Source organism: Embiotoca jacksoni, unplaced genomic scaffold (assembly GCF_022577435.1).
Source record: "Embiotoca jacksoni isolate LCO1_2020_lvr unplaced genomic scaffold, fEmbJac1.0.p SCAF_16, whole genome shotgun sequence".
Classification (NCBI taxonomy): Eukaryota; Metazoa; Chordata; class Actinopteri; family Embiotocidae; genus Embiotoca; species Embiotoca jacksoni.
The window spans coordinates 10,975,015-10,993,907 of NW_027185296.1; the positions used below are offsets into that span (position 1 = coordinate 10,975,015).

The 18,893-nt window shown below is 40.4% G+C and overlaps 1 protein-coding gene across 2 annotated transcripts; it reads left to right on the forward strand.

Annotated features, from left to right (window-relative positions):
• Positions 1-8,606: 8,606 nt before the first annotated feature.
• On the forward strand, positions 8,607-18,295 carry hs2st1b (heparan sulfate 2-O-sulfotransferase 1b). 2 transcript variants are annotated; one of them, XM_069150917.1, is made up of 7 exons: positions 8,607-9,163; positions 12,191-12,432; positions 15,730-15,815; positions 16,166-16,304; positions 16,394-16,491; positions 16,666-16,823; positions 17,009-18,295. In XM_069150917.1, exons 1-7 carry the CDS (start codon positions 9,040-9,042, stop codon positions 17,233-17,235), a joined length of 1,074 nt encoding a protein of 357 aa, XP_069007018.1. In that variant the 5' UTR covers positions 8,607-9,039; the 3' UTR covers positions 17,236-18,295. The 2 variants fall into 2 exon arrangements, with proteins under 2 accessions (XP_069007018.1, XP_069007019.1); XM_069150918.1 differs by lacking the exons at positions 16,666-16,823; positions 17,009-18,295 and having other exon boundaries at positions 16,394-16,495.
• The last annotated feature ends 598 nt before the right edge of the window (positions 18,296-18,893 follow it).

The window sequence follows — 18,893 nt, forward strand, 5'->3', positions numbered from 1 at the left end:
CAACTTGCGAGCATTTTTAAAGTTTAATGTAAAGATTAAAAAGAGAATACTTTTTGTACTAATAAAGTGGGGAAACTGAACCTACAACATGACTCTTAATGTCTTGACACAAGTGACATTGCTTTATGAGTGTAGCAGAAGTACAATTCTATGTGTTTATATTCTGTGTGTTTATTTCATGTGTAAATTCTGAGCAGCCTGGGCTGTGTTTTACACTGAACAACTCCAACCCAGTTTCATTTCAGCCCTGGTGTCTCTCATGTTCTCCTCAACATATCAGCCACAGGCAAATTGGTTTCAGTTCACTAAAATCATATCAGTACTTACTTTGCCTGACTGGCTGCTGGTGCTACAACGATATGGACGACCGAGCCCAACAATGTTATATCGTTTAACAGCCTGGCAGTGGCATAGAACAATATTTAATCTGCAAATGTTGTGCTAAAATGAAAAAAGCTTGACACAGTTGTGTAAAGAGCAATGCTCAAAATAAACCTCCAAAGTGCCGTGTGATCTGAGCTGACAAAAGCAAAACACATTTTAATGTTATATTTCAGGCAGGCTCTTTTCTTTTTTTTCATAATCCTGAGGAACTATGAAAAATGAATCAACTCAGTGGAATACTGTGAGTGCTGCCTCGAATGACAGGCAGCAATAAGTAGTTAGTGGGAGAAACATATTTACATCTCCCAGGATGCTTTCTGCTACTGACACATACAGGCTCTCCATCATCAGGACATGACATCAGCAGAGATGCATTGTGGTCCTCATTCTGCAGGTCTTTGAAACTGTTCAAAACCCTCTGAATGATGATTAGTCAGCGGCTACATCATGTCAACTCTGTACCATCCAGTATTATTAGGAAGCATTAATCATACTTCGTTAAACCTGATATCATCCACCCTACTTCTTCTGTACATAAGCAGGGCTGTGTGCAAACAGGCAGGGTCACCGGTCCAGTTCTCTTAGACTTCACACCTGCCAATATCTGATTCAAACAGAGCCGCCGTGCTGAGGACAGGCTCAACCCAGAGTTCTTGACAGAGTACCAGCAGCAGAGAAAAGACAGCACCATGCCAGCCGCCCTGTGTCAGGTGATGGGCTTCCTCCTGACTTTGTTAGGGGTGGAATAATTGCTGCGACAGGGATGGAGCAGCAGGCATCAGAAGACCTCTTTGACAAGCTTGTCACGGCCGTGTGCTCGTACTGCAGTCTGTGGAGGTCTTGTGTTCAGCAGAGCTCCAGCTTGACAGAGCACCGGACATAAATGCTTTAATTTATTAGTAACACATATCAAGATGAATGGGATGAAGATTCCTTATTGATCTCTAAGAAAATAAAAGGAGGGGCAAGCTTGTTAATGGAAGCAGTTTATTTGTCAAGTTGCCAATGCAAAATAAATAAATAAATAATGGACGAAGAGGAACAATACAATAAAAACCTTTCAGATCAGTGTTTCCTCATAACGATGGGAAAATAATGACAAAAGGTCTTGTATGAAGGAGGAGGAACTCTAATTGCCTCAGGAAAAAACAACAACTATGTAAACACCTGAAATCTGTTTCATATCGAAGAATACATAACAGAAGCTGCAGCACCAACTCTGCCATTTCGTGAATCCATGATGGTAACTTACACTGTGTTCCAAATACTTTCCTTAAGTAAACTCACATACAGTACTCTCACATGATAGTACACTTAACTTGTGTAGTGCTTGAAGTTTGATAAGGTATTATCAACTCAAACACTGCTGTTTTGCACTTACCAGAAGTAATCTCAACACGTCATGCATCATCTGCCAACATATCAGAATCAGAATCAGCTTTATCAGCTTTATTCATATCATTTCATTTCACATATCTGCTGACTTCAATTATTTTATCCAGAAATGAGTTTATTTTTTTGTGCCTTCTCTTTCACGCACACAATAAACACACTGATGGCTTTTATCCAACAGCAGTTTGGTCGCATTTAATACAAAAACAACACTTTCGCACTGTTTTCTGCGACAGCTGCAGCTTCATCAGACGCCACAATTTAAAAAAAATACTTTAAATCGGTGGACCCTCCCTTTACTCTACGAAGCCAAGATGGCAACTCTTGAGCGTGAAAAGTCTCGTAGTGCACTGCAGGTCTCCATTCCTGAGAGTAACATTACGCACTTAAAATAATAAGTGTTAGTGCGAGGGAACGCAGTTTGGAACAAGGCTGATTCGGTTCTTAGGGTTCATGTTGTCCACGTTGGGGCAATTCTTATTATCAGTTACAATGGCAATGGACATGTGGAGCTTACAAGAACAAGCTTTTAAGAAATGTTTTACACCTATTCTGGTTCACGGAACTTGTGAGTATTGCGTACGGCACCACACAGTTGCAGGCCATATTTTACCATCCTGGGACTGCCATGTAAGAGAATTCAGGGAGAAAAAGACGTTTATCGAATATTTTTCCACATGTCGGATTAAGGAGAACATTTTCCAAAGGACCTCGGAAGGTACTTTAGAATATTTGGGAGGTTTTAGGGCAGATTTTCTCTCTTTCCACCCCACCCCCCACTCCGCATAAAAATGCAGTCGACTGCAGAAAAGATGGTGTCTCTCTGGAATCAAATGGAAATTTGATGAGACATCCAAAGCTTAGCTGAGCAAGCACAAGCTTTACCAGAGTGTCACACAATGTAAAGTACATTTCCACACTCTGTACTTAACAGCTGAATGTAGTGTAGAGCATATTGTACATAAGGTCTTAAAGGCTTAAATCTAGAATAATACAGGTACAATATCTCAGGACACTGAAAGATGGCATTTCAATATGTTTCACCACATGGTCCTTTGATTTATGACTTTTACATCATTGCTGCTGGAAGAAAAAACACATAACTGCAATGTTCTTTTTTCCTGCCTTTTTTTTTCATTTTAATTGAAAGTGAATGCCGTGAGTATTGAGCTCTCTCAGCAGCTTTCAAAGTGTTTTCTTAATACACAGGCGCATCAGTAAAACTAATATTTATGATTGCTGGACAAGCTGACCCCATTTCAGTGTAGTTAATGGAACATTATTAAATCATTAATCAACATTATTAAATATTCTGTACATTTTGAAATTAGTGACAAAAACATCCATACTTGAAAGAAATGAAGAAGGAAATTAAATTATATTTGTCTTTCCCCCAAAACGGATGCAGTTGGTGCATAACCTTTCATGCAAGTGATGATCAAACCATCTGACACACTTGTATTGATTATTGTGTTGTTGTTTATCCTATTAGTGTTATCAATAGAAAATGCAGTGGTCATCAGTTTATCCATGGTGGTTACCTGTTATCTGTGGCCCTGCAGCACCACATGATAAATAAAATAATTGTCTCAGGGTAATTGAATCAAGTAAATGGTTCCCTTCAGATAGATGCTGCATCTCTGGTGTGAGCCTTGCTGATTGGTCAGACGCTGTGCTCTGTATCTGGACTGCTCTGTGATACCAGGGTGACACATTAGTCCTCTGGGATATGTTCTTATTTCCCAGAAAAATATTTTTTTCTGATTTGCATGAAATCCCATTTCTTGATAGCAGAATTAATGGAAATAATAAGTAAAAGTGAATGATTACTTGTTTTAATTGAAGTGTAAATGACTTTACATTGAAATAATGTGACAAACCTTTTTAAGCTCCTTCCCTGCTGAGGCTTCACACAGTCTCCTCTAACAGGAAGGAGAGTGTAAAAAAAGACACATTGTTCTGCTGCCTGTCTTTCTCAGTGGCTGAGAGTTCAGGCGAAGGCACACTGGGAATTCTTTAGATATTTGCTAATAAATCACAACTTATGGAAGATCTGAGGTCTCTTCCAGAGAAAACAATCAGGAGAATGGTTGTGAATAGACTTAAATTTGGCCAGCAAGAAGATTTAAGAGATGAGCAGTGAGATAGAACTAACTTCCAATGTTTCTTCACCCTACATCAGTTTGTTGTTTCTCATGTATTACAGTTCTGTGACGACTCTTATAAGTAATATTTTGATTTTATGACCGTCACAATACATATTGGTTATTTTTTCCCAATGACAGCAGGATACTTACCACCAGTACTCTACAGTGAGAAGTATTAGTTGATTAACAAAAACTCAGCTTCTCCAATGTAAATATTTGCTAGATTTTCCAGTCTTATATGTTTGTTTACTCGAAATGTATTTTTTTTTTTTTTGACTGTTTGTCAGACAACAAAACACATCTGAACGTGTTTATTTGGGCTTCAGTGAATAATAATAGTTGCTTTGCAATATTTTCAGAAATGTTATACACGACAGGATCAATTACTATGGTTGTTATAGAAAACTGTGTCAGATGTAATAATGATGGAAAAAAGTGTTGGTTGCAACTTTACTGTTCTCCTCTTGAAAAACGACTTCTTCCATGTGTGTTAATTGTTTGACAAACTAAAGTCAACTACAGGTCAGAAAACCTCCAACAACACAAGTCTGGGGCCGCAAGTCGGGGGTTGGGGGACACATCAGAGTTCACATTGTACTTCTGTGGTGCAAGTTTTTGACGGCTTCGTAATAAATCTAATTAGGTATGCTGAAATGATACGCAGCTCATCGTTCCCCTGGAAGTCTGGGGCTTATCTAGCCTTCAAATAATTTACCAGTGAAAGAAATCTAAAACAGAAACAAACAACAACCAAAGAAAAGGGAGAAATCTGAGTTTGACATTTTCTATCTCAAGGACAAAAGTTTCTCAACTGTCCAAACAATTTAAAAAAAAAAAAAAAAAGTGAGGTGTATTCATTGGAATGAATTCAAGAATGCATTTCAAATGTGTTTCTAATTGCCCTCAGACATGAAGAATCATGTTCAGGGGGATGATGAGGTCATCTGTCTGGGCCACAATAGTTCTAGCTATCACATCTGGCAGATTCTGTCGACTTGAGTTTGGCAAACATGTTGAGATCCACTTGTTTATTCTCTCTCCTGCAGTTTACGGTTTTCCCTTTCTGTCCTCACTCTCTGTACTGCAGGTGTCTCCGTCTCCGGAGCTGCATGTTTCTAATCGTCGGTTCCAGGGCCAGCAAACCTGCTGTTTGTTGTTTGTTTTCTCTTTGCTGTTTGGTTCTCTCTTTGCTCTCCCCACACGCCAACCAGTTGAGGCAGATGTCCGCCCACCTCTGAGTCTGGTTCTGTTGGAGGTCTCTTCCTGTTAAAAGGGAGTTTTTTTCTTTCTCACAGTCACCAAATGTTTGTCCATGGGAATTGTTGAATCATTGGGTTTCTGTCTATAATATTGTAAGTTCCTGTCCTTTATTACGTAAAGTGCCCTGAGATGACTTGTGTTGGGATTTTACACTTTATGAATACAATCAGTGGGAGGTACGCGCACTGTTGATCAACCAACACATTGTCATCCTTGGAACTCTGGCTCCACCTACTGGATCAGATTTACATCGCTGCTGAGTTACTGAAGTGGGACGTGATTCAGTGATGCTGCAGCGTCCTTGGTCCTCCTCTGTCTTACAAGCGTCATCCTTTTTCCTCATTACTATGGATATGTTTTATGAATATGAATATACAAATACATTCAATTCACAGTAAAACCACACATTTCCATCCTCGATAAAGCAGTTTTAAATCTCGCTTTTAGGCATCAGCAAAGAAATATCTGAGAGTAAGAGAGAAGTGTGGTTTAATAACATGAACAGACATTCGTGTTTATCGCAGACTTACTTTATTATATGAGCCCGCCTTCATTGCATCAACAGTAAGAAATTGTTCAACAACAGATGAAATTGTAGGTCAGAAAGAGGTAGCTTGTTTTACTGCTTTTGGGAGTGTGCATAAATTTAGAGGTTTTTGAAATTAATATTTAAAAGTAGTGCGGCTGGTTGTTTTCAAGGGAACGTAGATCTACAGTTGTACAGATTTTTAAGTTGCTAAGAAACCTTTGCCACGGCTTGGAAATGGAAACACTGCTGTTTGCTGCTAAAGGGAGTGACGTCACTTTTTTGAAATATTTGACAAATTTATTAAAGTTGTGGTCAGTGAGACACTTATGATTTTATAAGTATTAAAAGTGTTGATATAGGTGCAAAATAAATAGTAAAAAGTTGAGATTTTATTTATTTATACCATTTATACAGTTTGGAACAAAAGTGATGAAATCCAAACTATGAAATGATACAAATGGATTTATTTATTTCTCGTTTAAGCAATGACAAACAACAGTCTATCGTCACTTAAAAACATTAAGATAAGTCAGTCCAGAAAAATGTCCAAAACTTTGACAGTGACTTGAAGTGAAGTCGCAAAAAACATCAAACACTGTGATCATGACACTGACTCTCATGAGTGTGATGGAAATCGTGGAGATGAGGTGAAGAAGGCAGAGGAGACCGTTTTGGGTGTCAGCGCAGTGATGTTTATTGGCAGCAGCTCGATGGAGAAGAGAGGTCACAACGTGTGGTCGGGCCCGGTTGCTAAGTCTCTCCGCCGTCCTCTCACAAGGGCTCGACTATAAGGAACACATTGGTTACGATAGGAGTAACAATGTGTCCTTGGCTGAATACTGTCAGACAGAGAGCCAGACATAATCAACACGTATCCTGGACAGTTAGTTCCTGGGGTCGGGGTGTCCTTTATGGGATCTTTACCCCATTCAGGGAATCAGAGGAGTCTCATAGTATGTCAGGTCTAAACAATAGAGTTTCCTTGACAATGAGGACTCCATGGAAGACTATGAGTTCTGATCTACCTCAGAGAAGTTCAGTAGATCTATGAGCCTCAGAAATCAACAAATAGAAGCACATTTGATTTGAGCGCACATTATTGCTTCAGAGTTCAAGTAACAGACACATCTCAACATCAGCTGGTGGGAGGAGAATGTGTGGCGTTGATGGTCAAACTACGTAGGGAGACCATGAAGAAGAAGAGAACTGTTGGACCACAAAACACAATTAATGGACAGCAAACCACAGATCTTTTGTTCCAGCCGACGTGTCTTGTGAGGAATGAGTTGAACCACTGAGTGAAGACAAGGCAGCGAACAAGTGCTCAGGTGATGTGGAAACTCCTTCAAGACAAGACGAGAAGTGCTCCAGGTGTCGATGTCATGAAGCCGGCTGAGAGAACGCTAATAGCAAAGCAAAAAGGTAACTACTTTGAAGAATCTGAAATATTTGTTTACAATTTAATTTGCTCCCTACAATAACTCTATATGTGTCATTTAATCTTTCATAGTTTCACAGATGTCTTCCCTTTTTTTTTTTATGAAGAAATTTGTCGGGATAGAGAAAGTCCCCCTAATGTGTGTCCAGTGATACAGAATTGAATTCTGTCTCTGTTCAGGATATAAACTTTGACCTCTTATTGTATCTCCAATAGCAAAGTATCATGTTGTTGTAGCAGTAAGGAACCTATGCAGTAATGCATGGATTAAGTTACAGTTACAGGTCCTGCTGTCAGTGGTAAAATGGCTCCAGTTCAGACAGCAGTTGTGTTTCGGCACCATCAACCCTGAAGGTAAGTGGTGAAACAGCAGAGCTGGGTAGCTGTGGGTGGAGGACACGCTGCATCAAGGTTAGCTAGGTTAATCTGCTCAGAAACAATGTGCACATTAAAGAACACGGAGAAGTGCAGTGTAATCATCGTTCAGCAGTTTGACAAAAAAAGTCTTTGTGCCTAAATAAACGTTGGCCTTTTAATTTGTGGGTTTTAAAGAAAACAATTATATCTTCTAGAGAAGGAACCTGTACGATAAAAGATCTGATTGGAAATCCTATTTAACCTGGAAGTGCGAGAACTTCTGATTTTTGCTGTCTAATAATCTTTTCATGGATTTCATATGAATCTTTAACAGGCAAACAGGTACTGAAAATAAAACTAACATTGAAGTAAACCAATATAATACAATACATATTACTTTATGATATGATTAAACATTATTAACTGATTTCTATGAGGACAACTGATGCCCTTTATTGCCTTTGACAAGGCTTTTATTCTACTTTTCCTCACGGTATGTATTTCCAGAGAAATGTTGTCCACACCAAGGAACAACCAGCGTTTGTTGGAGAGACCATTTCAATACGAGCAGTCTCAGCCATATTAAACATAAAGAAAGTATATTCTAAGAGCAAATGATGAGTTGTCATTTGAAAGTATAACATTTGCTGTAACAGGACTATGTAATCTGAATATATGCAGTAAGGGCAGCGCAGTGGTGCAGTTGTTGTGTAACATGACATGCATGTTGTTTTTCAACTGGCATGGTGTGAATGTGAGTGTGGATGGTTGCCTTGTTCCTGTGATGGACTGGTGGCCTGACCAGGGTGTACTCCGCCACTCATTCCCCAGGAACCTCTACAGGATAGACAGCCAGTGGCAATGACCAACAATAGCTATATATATATATATATATATATATATATATATATATTGGAAAAAAAAAAAAAAAAAAGGGTTTATAATTTATACATCTGTTTTACAAACTCGGCTTCCCCGTCCTCCTCCGCCTTTGAAAGGCAGCAGTACGCGATACTCACTGCTGTCCAGCAGGTGGCGACATTCACCTTTAAATCGGTTAGTGATCCTCCACTGAAACCAAAGACAGCGAAGAAGAAGCGACTCCACAATGATGCTAGTCGCCGCAGATCAGGAGAACCTCATTACTTTGGACGGGTCCGATTCGAGCTGCGTTTCAATGAATGCATGTTTGTGGACTCATCGCGTACTCGTGGGGGTTTATCGAAATTAAACACGAGGGTAAAAACGCGGAGTTGAGCGCCGTCTTGGGTTTTAAAGATGACGTTCGCGTGAGTTTGCGTGGCTCTCTTATGTTGGTGTTAGCACAGAAGCTAGCTGCTGCTAGTTTGTTTTGCTGGCGACGCGTTGATCCTTCATGACAGCTGTTGATCTCTGCGGCCATTTATTCAGCCACGTTTACTCGGATTCGCTTAAAGGCAATCAAAGAGTCCCAGTCCACCTCGATCAGCTGCTGTGAGAGATCTTCGCCGTGGAGCTGCTCGGGTCCGCGGGATGATTGTTCTGCGGGCTTGATGGGGATGTTCAGGGTCACGATGCCGCCGAAGATCCAGCTCCTGGGTGTTTTGGCATTTGGAGTGGCCATGCTCCTGATCGAGAACCAGATCCACAAACTGGACGACTCGAGAGCTAAACTAGGTGAGACCACAGCAGAGGACCGGTTCAAGATGTATACTAACGTGGTATATAATAAGATAATCGATCATGATACACTTGAGGGACAAATTATGGCTGAAAAAAACTAAAGGGATTAAATTCTACTTCTAAAATGTACATTGTGATCACAGTGGATTTGGTCAAATGATCTAAATAAATAAATCCATCACTGCATATTTTAAAATGGTCTATATCTACCACTTAAGAAATAGAAACAGAAATATATATAGATATATAATGTACTGTATATACTGTGCATTTTATATTTATATTTTGTACTGCTATTTACTGCTATTTTATTGCTTTTCTATTATTCTATTCTATTATTTCTATTATTATCTTATTGCTTCTGTATGCTGCTGTAGCGAAAAAAAATTTCCCCTCGGGGATTAATAAAGTAAATACCTACCTACCTACCTACCTACCTTAATCGGGCCCAGATCACTTCAATATCACATTTTATTGCTAGAAATTATTAGTTACAATCATGCAATAAACAGAAGCTGTCTATATGTTATCTGTGTCATGTTGGGTCGTTCTTTGATGGGTATGATCATGAAAATGATCCTAAACTGCAGTCTGTGTGAAATTTAAAAAACATAAAAGTCTTAAATGTGGGAACTCTGGAACCGCAGATAAAGAAAACACCTGAAAATACAGAGTTAAACTCCTGGTACACGTCACTGCCAGCGTATTGTTGGAGGCAGAACTGTAACAATGACACCAAGATTTACTTTAGAGCAGATAAATGTCCAATATGTTTCTGCACAACATGAGAATCTGCCTCCGTTGCAGTCGTAAGTGTCTCAACATATCCAACATGCAGATAAAGAAGTGTTTTCACAACCGTCAATAAACAGCACGTCAGAATTCATGATGTTTTTGATTGGCCGTGAATCGTTTGCCGCTCTGTACTTTCTTCCACACACGTCATTCAGCTGTGAAAACGTCTGTCTGTTCAGACCTGCAGAGGTTTCACATTAACACGCAGCTAGTCCAGATTATTGGCACATGGAGCCCACTGTACTTTACTGTACTGCAGTAAATGAAGGGCTTATTCGGTAGCTTTTCCTTTTCTAAACTTGCAGCCTCGTTGACACTTTATTGTCCCAAACAGATTAAAGAGGACAAAGAAGGAGGACGTGTTTACGTGCAGAATGAATTTGGTACCAATCAGATTCCCTGATAAGATCAGTGATAGGTCTGAATCTAAACATCCAAAGTGCTCTAAACCTTTTGCACAGGACTTTATGTGCAGTAAACGGGCATCTCCCGTTTATATTCACGTCACGGTTGGATGACATACTGTACATGACACTGCTAGACAGAACCAGCTGTGATACAAGCAGGTCTATCAGACAGAAGGACATTTACACTGGACGCTTTAAACTGTTAGAAATCAGCTGGTTTTGGTTTAGTAGCTCAAACTAAACTCAATTTATATGAAATTGAAAGTGCTGTATATTAACACATCCCATAATGTAGTTGAGTGTTGAGTCTTGAGTGGAATGAGCTGCATACCAAACTGAACAATAGACAGGCGCGCCACTTTGTGTTTAATCCTTAAGATTAGAGTAATTACAAGGGACCGTCCGTCTGCTGCCTTTTGGAGACAAACAAACCTCCTGCAGAAACATGGCCGCCTACTCCTGAGCTTTATCCTCCTCATGGCTGGACAGCAGGAAGCTGCAGCCCACTGAGCGCCACACGGCCGGTCCAAGGGATGCGAGGCCGTTCCTGTAATTGACTTTAATTAACTTCGCGGTGGAGAATCGAAGTGGCAAGGAAACACACTTTTTAATTATGCCTCCTGTCAATATTATCAGCCAAAGCTTAATGACTTGTTTCAGTGTTGTTGTAATTTGAAGGACTGTGTTGTTTTCTTTCATTAAAGCATGCTAACAAGCCTCGCTGGCCTTCCGCCACGTTCACGTGGGAGGGAAGATTCCCATGTTTACGACCTGCGAGCGTTCACTTCATCTGACAGCTCGAGATGGCAGCTGCCAGTCTGCTCGTGCTGCTGATTCTTATTCATTATGGCTTTTTGATAAGTCAATACAAAAAAAAATAGAAAGACATAAATGTCAGCTACATGTCTTCAGACAACTTCCTGCTTCTTAGCAGGAATAATGTTTACTAAAAGTACTATTGAAGGCTGCTGTACATTTGATCAAAGTCTAATAATAATAAGTGACGGTGGATTTACTGACGTGTGAGGGTTGAAATACTGTGTTTGTTCGGTGCAGCGCTGCATCTGTTGAGTTTCAGTGTTTAACAAAAGACTTGACTGGCGTGAGGCGTCCATGTTTTCTTTTTGACCCTCTGAACTGCTGGACATCAAGTCGGATGTATTAGATCATCCGGAAAAATATGGCCAACCCAGTTGTGGTTACGATTTCCATCCAGATGTGAGAGATGTTTAAAAGCAGGAAACCGGTAATTACAGCAACTCTAATATGACGTCAGCACATCAATGGTGATGTTATTTTGTCATGCTCCTCCTTATTGTGTCAAATGAGAGTAATAATAATGGCATATTCATGGTGTTGGTGTCTGTCGACAGCTGGGGACTCAAACTTCAAACAGCAGACTTGCAGCATACAACAGTGTGTCTGTGCAGATGTGTGTCCCACACATGTGGACTGGGATACATGATGGCGACCTTCTGACAACAAGCAGAGCTGCTCCGTTTATTGTTTTTGGCTGGAAAACATGAAAACATGTACAGAACATAATATAACTTATGTTCTGTACATGTTCATGAAAAGAATATCCAGTTGATTTTTTTCCTGGCAAATGAACAGTCAGCAAATTTTTCTCTCAGATGAAAACAATTTAAGTAACGCAGACCGTCGCGGACAGGCACACACGAAAATAACGCAAACTAACATGTAACATGAAAATAGCATCTAAAAAAACCAGGCACAAACAACCAACCAATCGCACATCACAAATATTTGACGCAATCCCTTCAGTGATGTCAGATGTCGTGTTTTCTTTCCCGGTCAGAACGCACCATTGCCAGACACGAGGTGGCCGAAGTGGAGCAGCGTCACAGCAAAGAAATCGGAGGGCGAGAACCGTCGGCGCTGGCCGACAAAGACGACACGGTCATCATCTACAACAGAGTGCCGAAGACGGCCAGCACATCCTTCACCAACATCGCCTACGACCTGTGCGGGAAGAATCGCTTCCACGTCCTGCACATCAACACAACCAAAAACAACCCCGTCATGTCTTTACAGGACCAGGTAAGACCTCTGCCATGAGACTTCCTGTTAAAATGTAAAAGATCTGAATTGAACCTTTCTGCAGATTTCCAGCCACAAACCCGTCGGACAGAAACGTGACTCGTCCTCTCACACGAGGTCACATCCTGGCACTAATTACGGCCGGGCATTTCAAACAAAAATACTGTTTGGTTTGCTGGGAACTATTCGTTTAATATTCAAAAGCCCCCCTGGTTGTAACATGTTCTTCTTGTCCTCTTTTGTTGTTTAATGGTGGTTGTCAAACAACTTTTAGGTGTATTACCGCCTCCCCCTGGCGATAGTAACACATCACTACCAGCTGGGCAAAATTTCTATTTTTCAAAGACTCTTAAAAAAATCATGACCCATCCTGGGTACTAATAATACAGTATTTATTGCATACTGAGTTTTAATTCCTGCAAAGTTCATTAGCATTAAACATAAAATTACATTTCTGTTTGCCTTTGTAAACAAATATTGCACAGGGCAGGGATGACGTAAACAACTGAACTATACAAATAAATTACAGCTCTAATAACGTGATTTGCAAAGCCGATTTTGAACATGTAACCAGGATTCCCACGGGTCGGGGAATGTCCGAAAATATCAGGGAACTCTTGTCCAGAGTCAAGGATTTGATCATTTTTGCGGCCAATTCATGGAATATCAGGGAATTTTATTTGCATGTTTGAATTTTTGTCGCCATTTATAGAAATATAAATAATATATAACATACAACATATGTAATAATAATATAGTAATATTTTCCTTGTAGTTCCTTGTCTTTTTTCATCATGTTATTTCATGCGTTCCCTGTGTTGCATGTGTGGTTTTATTATGGTTTCGTTCGTCAACAAGTGAAGATGTGCCTTTTCTTTTACCTGCTTAGGAAGGCAGGAAAATGTACAATTCAACGGTTTTGGCTTCAAAATGATGAATTCAATGACAGCAAATGTAAAGTTTGTAAGACAACTACAGAGGGAGCGCTTGGCTGCCACACCGACAGTAAGAATGCATGCAGTTTTCTTACCGTTCTCATTTAAACATATCTTTTCTTAATTGTTTTTTGCATAAGAGTCAGTGTGTTTATAAGGCCTAGTCATTGTGCCGTGGGTGTAAGTAGTGAAAAGTTGTGTCGAGAAAACGCCCGTCAGCCTTCAAATTGATGGGAACAAAATGATGTGCTTGTTTCTTGTCTGCTCAACATAACGGCTGCCGGTTGTTCTGTTCATTACAGGTCATGAAGTTTCAGCTTTTTATTCAGTGAAAGTCAGGGAAACGTCGGGCAATTTGACATTTGACTTGGAACCCTGTTTAACGTTGTTTACATCCATGTTCACCTGTTGAACAGCAGCGTTTCTTCTCTGCTCCTCGTCAGTTGAAGCCATTTGTAAGTTCAGCACGCGTTTAATGTCACCTTATAAAAACAATCTCCGTGGTTACAGAAGGAAAACCTCTGTTGCTGTTGTGCTCTAATACGTTTCCACCTCTTCAGTATTTGTTTCCACCCTTAACATAATGAAATCTGATGAAATGTTTTTGTGGTTCTCAATATGTTGATGCGGCGCCTGGTACATGGAGCACATTTATTTGGTTGTCAGTGCAGCTCACTGTGTAAATGCCCCAAAGCCATACTAGTGTTATTTCTGGCTGTTAGTGCCAAGGTAATATCCTGTCTGCCATCTCACAACACACACACACACGCACACGCACACACACACACACACACACACACACACACTGACTGAGCTTCCTCTGAACTTGTTCAAACAGAGATGAGGGGAAGAATTCAGGCTGCGGTCACATCACAGCCCACAACTCATTTCACTACAGTAACACACACATATTTATCCAGTAACAGCATCTGGTCTGCCAAAACTGGGGAATATGTTTGATGTTATGATATTTTTACTCTCTCAAACTGCAAAAAAAACCACATTGTAAATGACAGGTTTTATAGTATTGAGAAAGGCTGTAATTTCCACTGGGGACTACAGGGTCATGACTTTTCAAACTCTTATTTTTATTCCTACCTTACCTTACCGCTGCGATTGTTTTCATTTTGCCCCCAGATTTGTCTTTCAGGCTTCAGTAATTTCAGTCCATTTAACGAACCGTTAGTTCAGACAAATAGTCTAGAAGTTGTTAGACTTCAATAAGACACAATTAGAAGTTTGAAAAAACGACTTTACCACAGAGCGTAGGTGAGTCATGGAGATGTTTGGTTGTCAAACGTGTAGTTTTCCTGTGTTCACGAAGGTAATCATTGTTTTAACTTAATTAAAGTCACAAGTGTTTCAACAGAGAAAGAAAGATTTCGTGTTCATTTTTTTTTTTGCCAGCTGTAGTCTGGAAAACTTTTGTCCTGGTGAAAACACTCTGTAGAAGTAAACAGTTACAAGTTTCTGTTATAAGCAACAAAGTGTTGCCTGAAAAAAAACAAACACATTTTGTCTGATTGTAGGCAGGTAAGTGTGCAGCAGAGTGTTCACTGTAACGTCATCTCTGTCATAAGAAATGAGCTCATGGTGTAAATATTAGGAATTTTTGCCCCCGATCCCAATTCAAGTCATTTAATATTGAACGTCTGTTGATACGGATTTCTGATCTCATGCTTGTATTTTCCTGCACAATCTGCACACTTTAAGGTCATTAAAATGTACTAACATCAATCCAATGTGTATGATTGAATAGTACAAAGAAAAAGCAATTTTTTTTTACAAAATACGAAGTAAACAAACAGAAATCATTTTTATCACTATTCCACTGAGTGCACTGATTTTCATATATTTTTGCTAAAGAAAATAATCACATAAATAAACTCAAATCCCACTTCATCAATCATTATCAATCCCACTTAGTACAGCGGAGTATTAACATACTCAGGATGACTATTGCAATCACAATTCCACTTGCAGATGGTGTAACAGTTTAACATTCACAGACAACAAATACAAATCACAATTACACTTTGTCTCGTTGACCTGAGTGAACTCACTGCAACAAATGAAGCTCTCTGTTTGTGGCACTGATGCTGCAGTTGATGTACAACAAAGGATCGGTGCTAAATGGAGCTCAGAGGAGCCGGTAAGATCATTTCAGAATGCCTTGATCGGCCCTGCTACAATCGCCCCAGTAAATATCAAAGAAAATGTTCCTCCATTAATCAGAAAAGGCTTCCGCACCTTTTATCTTAACTCTACATGATAACTAAGTAAAGTTTAGTTATACGCCGCATAGTTAACAGTTTTGCTGTGCTGCTGCTCCATCATTGGTTTCCGTTATGTTTGTCTCCAGGTGCGCTTTGTCAGGAACGTGACGTCGTGGAGGGAGAGGAAGCCCGGCTTCTACCACGGCCACGTGGCCTATCTGGACTTCTCAAAGTAACACCCTTCATTTCCTGTAATACCATTCATATCCAGATTAGTTCTAAACAGTCTGATAACGGGAGGTCATGTATTGATTGCTAAAATGTGGATTAATAGCCGTGTTGTCCTTATGTCCCTTGACACCATCCTCCCAGTGATCGCAGGTAATTATCCTGATGGTCTGAGTGTTTCTCAGTGAGACGGATCCTGTTAACGTCTCCCTGATGCTGCCACGTTTTCACTGATGAGTGACCACGAGTTCCTGTGTAAAGAAGGCAGCTTCATGGTCTGCTGTAACGGGGACGTTATCCGTTCAGCGTAAAACATTCTTTAAAGAATACGTCCGCCTCTTTCTGTCGGTGCAGATATGGAGCGAAGGGTAAGCCGATGTACATAAACGTGGTGCGGGATCCCATCGAGCGCCTGGTGTCGTACTACTACTTTCTACGTTTTGGAGACGACTACAGACCAGGCCTTCGACGAAGGAAGCAAGGAGACAAGAAGGTCCTTATTCGCAGCTCACCTGTCTTCTTCAAGCCTCTTTTTGTTTTTACCTGGACGGTATGATAACAGGTGTTTCTGTTGTGTTTCAGACCTTCGATGAGTGCGTGTCGTCGGGGGGGTCGGACTGTGCCCCTGAGAAACTCTGGCTGCAGATCCCCTTCTTCTGCGGCCACCATTTAGAGTGCTGGTGAGTGGGCCGCGCCCTCAGCTCCGTTATATCGTCCAGTCTTTCTCTGTCTCTGCCTGGTTCACCCGTCAGACTCTGGATTTAAGCTGCTGGCTTAGCCTAGCGAGGTTTCTTTTTGCTCTACATTCTGATTTTTTTTTTTAAATTCTGTATTATGTGCTGTTTTGCATGCAGGAATGCAGGCAGTAGATGGGCCCTGGAAAAAGCCAAATACAACCTGGTGAACGAGTACCTGCTGGTTGGAGTAACTGAGGAGCTGGAGGACTTCATCATGATCCTGGAGGCAGCACTGCCACGCTTCTTCAAGGGAGCCACAGAGCTCTACAGAACAGGTAGCAACAACACGGCACACAGTCTGCTACTTCAAAACACCGGTCGGTTTTATGGCGTCTTTCAGCTGAGCGGAGTCGTTGTGGGGATCATCACGCTAGTATTACGTTGCACTTCATTTGGGATCATTTTAGTAGTAGTACCAACCATGTGTGGCCCAGACTGAAACCATCATGTGTTCCTCCAGGGAAGAAGTCCCACCTGAGGAAGACCACGGAGAAGAAACCCCCCACCAAAGAGACAATAACCAAGCTGCAGCAGTCCAACATCTGGAAAATGGAAAACGAGTTTTACGAGTTTGCACTCGAACAGTTTCAGTTTGTGCGAGCCCACGCCGTCCGGGAAAAAGACGGAGAACTCTACGTCCTGGCCCAGAGCTTTTTCTATGAAAAGATTTATCCTAAAGTCAACTAAAAGTGTAGCCGAGGCTGCGCAGGAACTTCAAAGAACTCTATCAGAAGTCGTATACACTGGGACAACTAAGACACAAAAGACCTGTTGGGACTTAAAGAAACATTTCAGTCTGTAAAGTGAAATTTCTATGAGGAATGTCTATTTTTCTCTCTTTTTTTTAAATGCTGGTGCAGCTGCAGAGAAAACTAAACCATCAACCTGAACTGTGAAACACAATTTCTCCTCAGACCGGCTGAAATAGTGACTGACTGTGCTTCATCTCAAAATCCAAACACAAGAAGCCTTTCATTTTTTACGTCTTGGGTTTGGTTTTTGGGTGGACCTTCAAAATAACAGCAGCAAAACCTCAACTGGTTCAACAAGTTGAAATTTGTATTTAAATGTGATTTTCTGGAAAAAGGACATCTGGCAGATATATTTTTATTAACCGTGCACCAATTCTTGTTTACAATTTTCAGATTGTACTGGCTGCGTTTGTATATAATGTATTAACCGGCAGGCAACATGTTTTTGGACCAAATGGTAGCACAAGAGAACAGATTGGACGGTTGCATCCTGTGGGGCGTAAAGCAGGATTTCTTTTATCCCAGAGATTTTCTCATGTTTTACACATTTAACACATCGCATCAGTATTTTATCACAGAGACAGTGATGTGCACCTTTGATATATCAGACAGCTGCTGTTTTTAGCCTGTGAGGGGACTACAAGCCGGGAGAGCTACTAATCCCAAACTGACTAGAATATGTGAGTACAGGGTCATTTAAGGCAGAAAGAGACTGATAGTGCCTTTATTATCATGTGTAGGACTTTTTTTTAGCCCCCATTTTCCAGTGATCCCACAGTCTCATATCCTCTTATTTTGGTGTATTCTTATTTGTTTTCTGTTGTGTTTGACATTTATCACATTAACAGCTCGAACATAAACACATAACAACAAATGGTTTGGCTTCTTTAATGCTCATTTTCTTCTCCAAGAGTTTCCTGATTTAATCCTGTGTGCGTGTGTGTGTGTTTTCTTTTGAAGGGGTTTTCATTTTAATTAAATTTGACGACTTGCAAGAGACAGAGAATTTTTCTTTAATTTCTCATTGTGTCGTAACTGAAATATGAACCCTGACTTTAATTCTGAGATCAAACTTTAAAATTCCTGGATTCAGCATTATTTATTAGACCCTCCCCGTCTGACAGATTCCCGAGGGTCTGTTCTAATACCTGCATTTGGTATCTTGAACTGTCAGTGCCACCACACATCATCCGAAATCTACACAAAAACGGAAAATATGACCGGATGAAAAAAACTGAAGTTCTCCTTTAACATGGTATCTGAGTTATATTCCACAATTCATCACAATCTGCTGCTCCACGCAAGTCCAAGTATCTTTAAGATGGTTATGTAACTGACAATAAGCAACACAATGACTCTGATGTTTATATTATATCTGATCTGTCATTAGGGTTTCAAGGAGCATGGCTGCGCAAAACCTTGTCTTTGTTAATGTTATTATTCCACTTCCATTTGTTTTTCTCTGCTAAAAGTGTTTGTGCAGCAAAACTCATACGGTGAAAGCTCATGTAGGTTGCAAATTGCTCCAACTACTCGGGCACAAAAAATGAAACTAAATGTAACAATCAACTATATGTTTATGCAATTATCTCA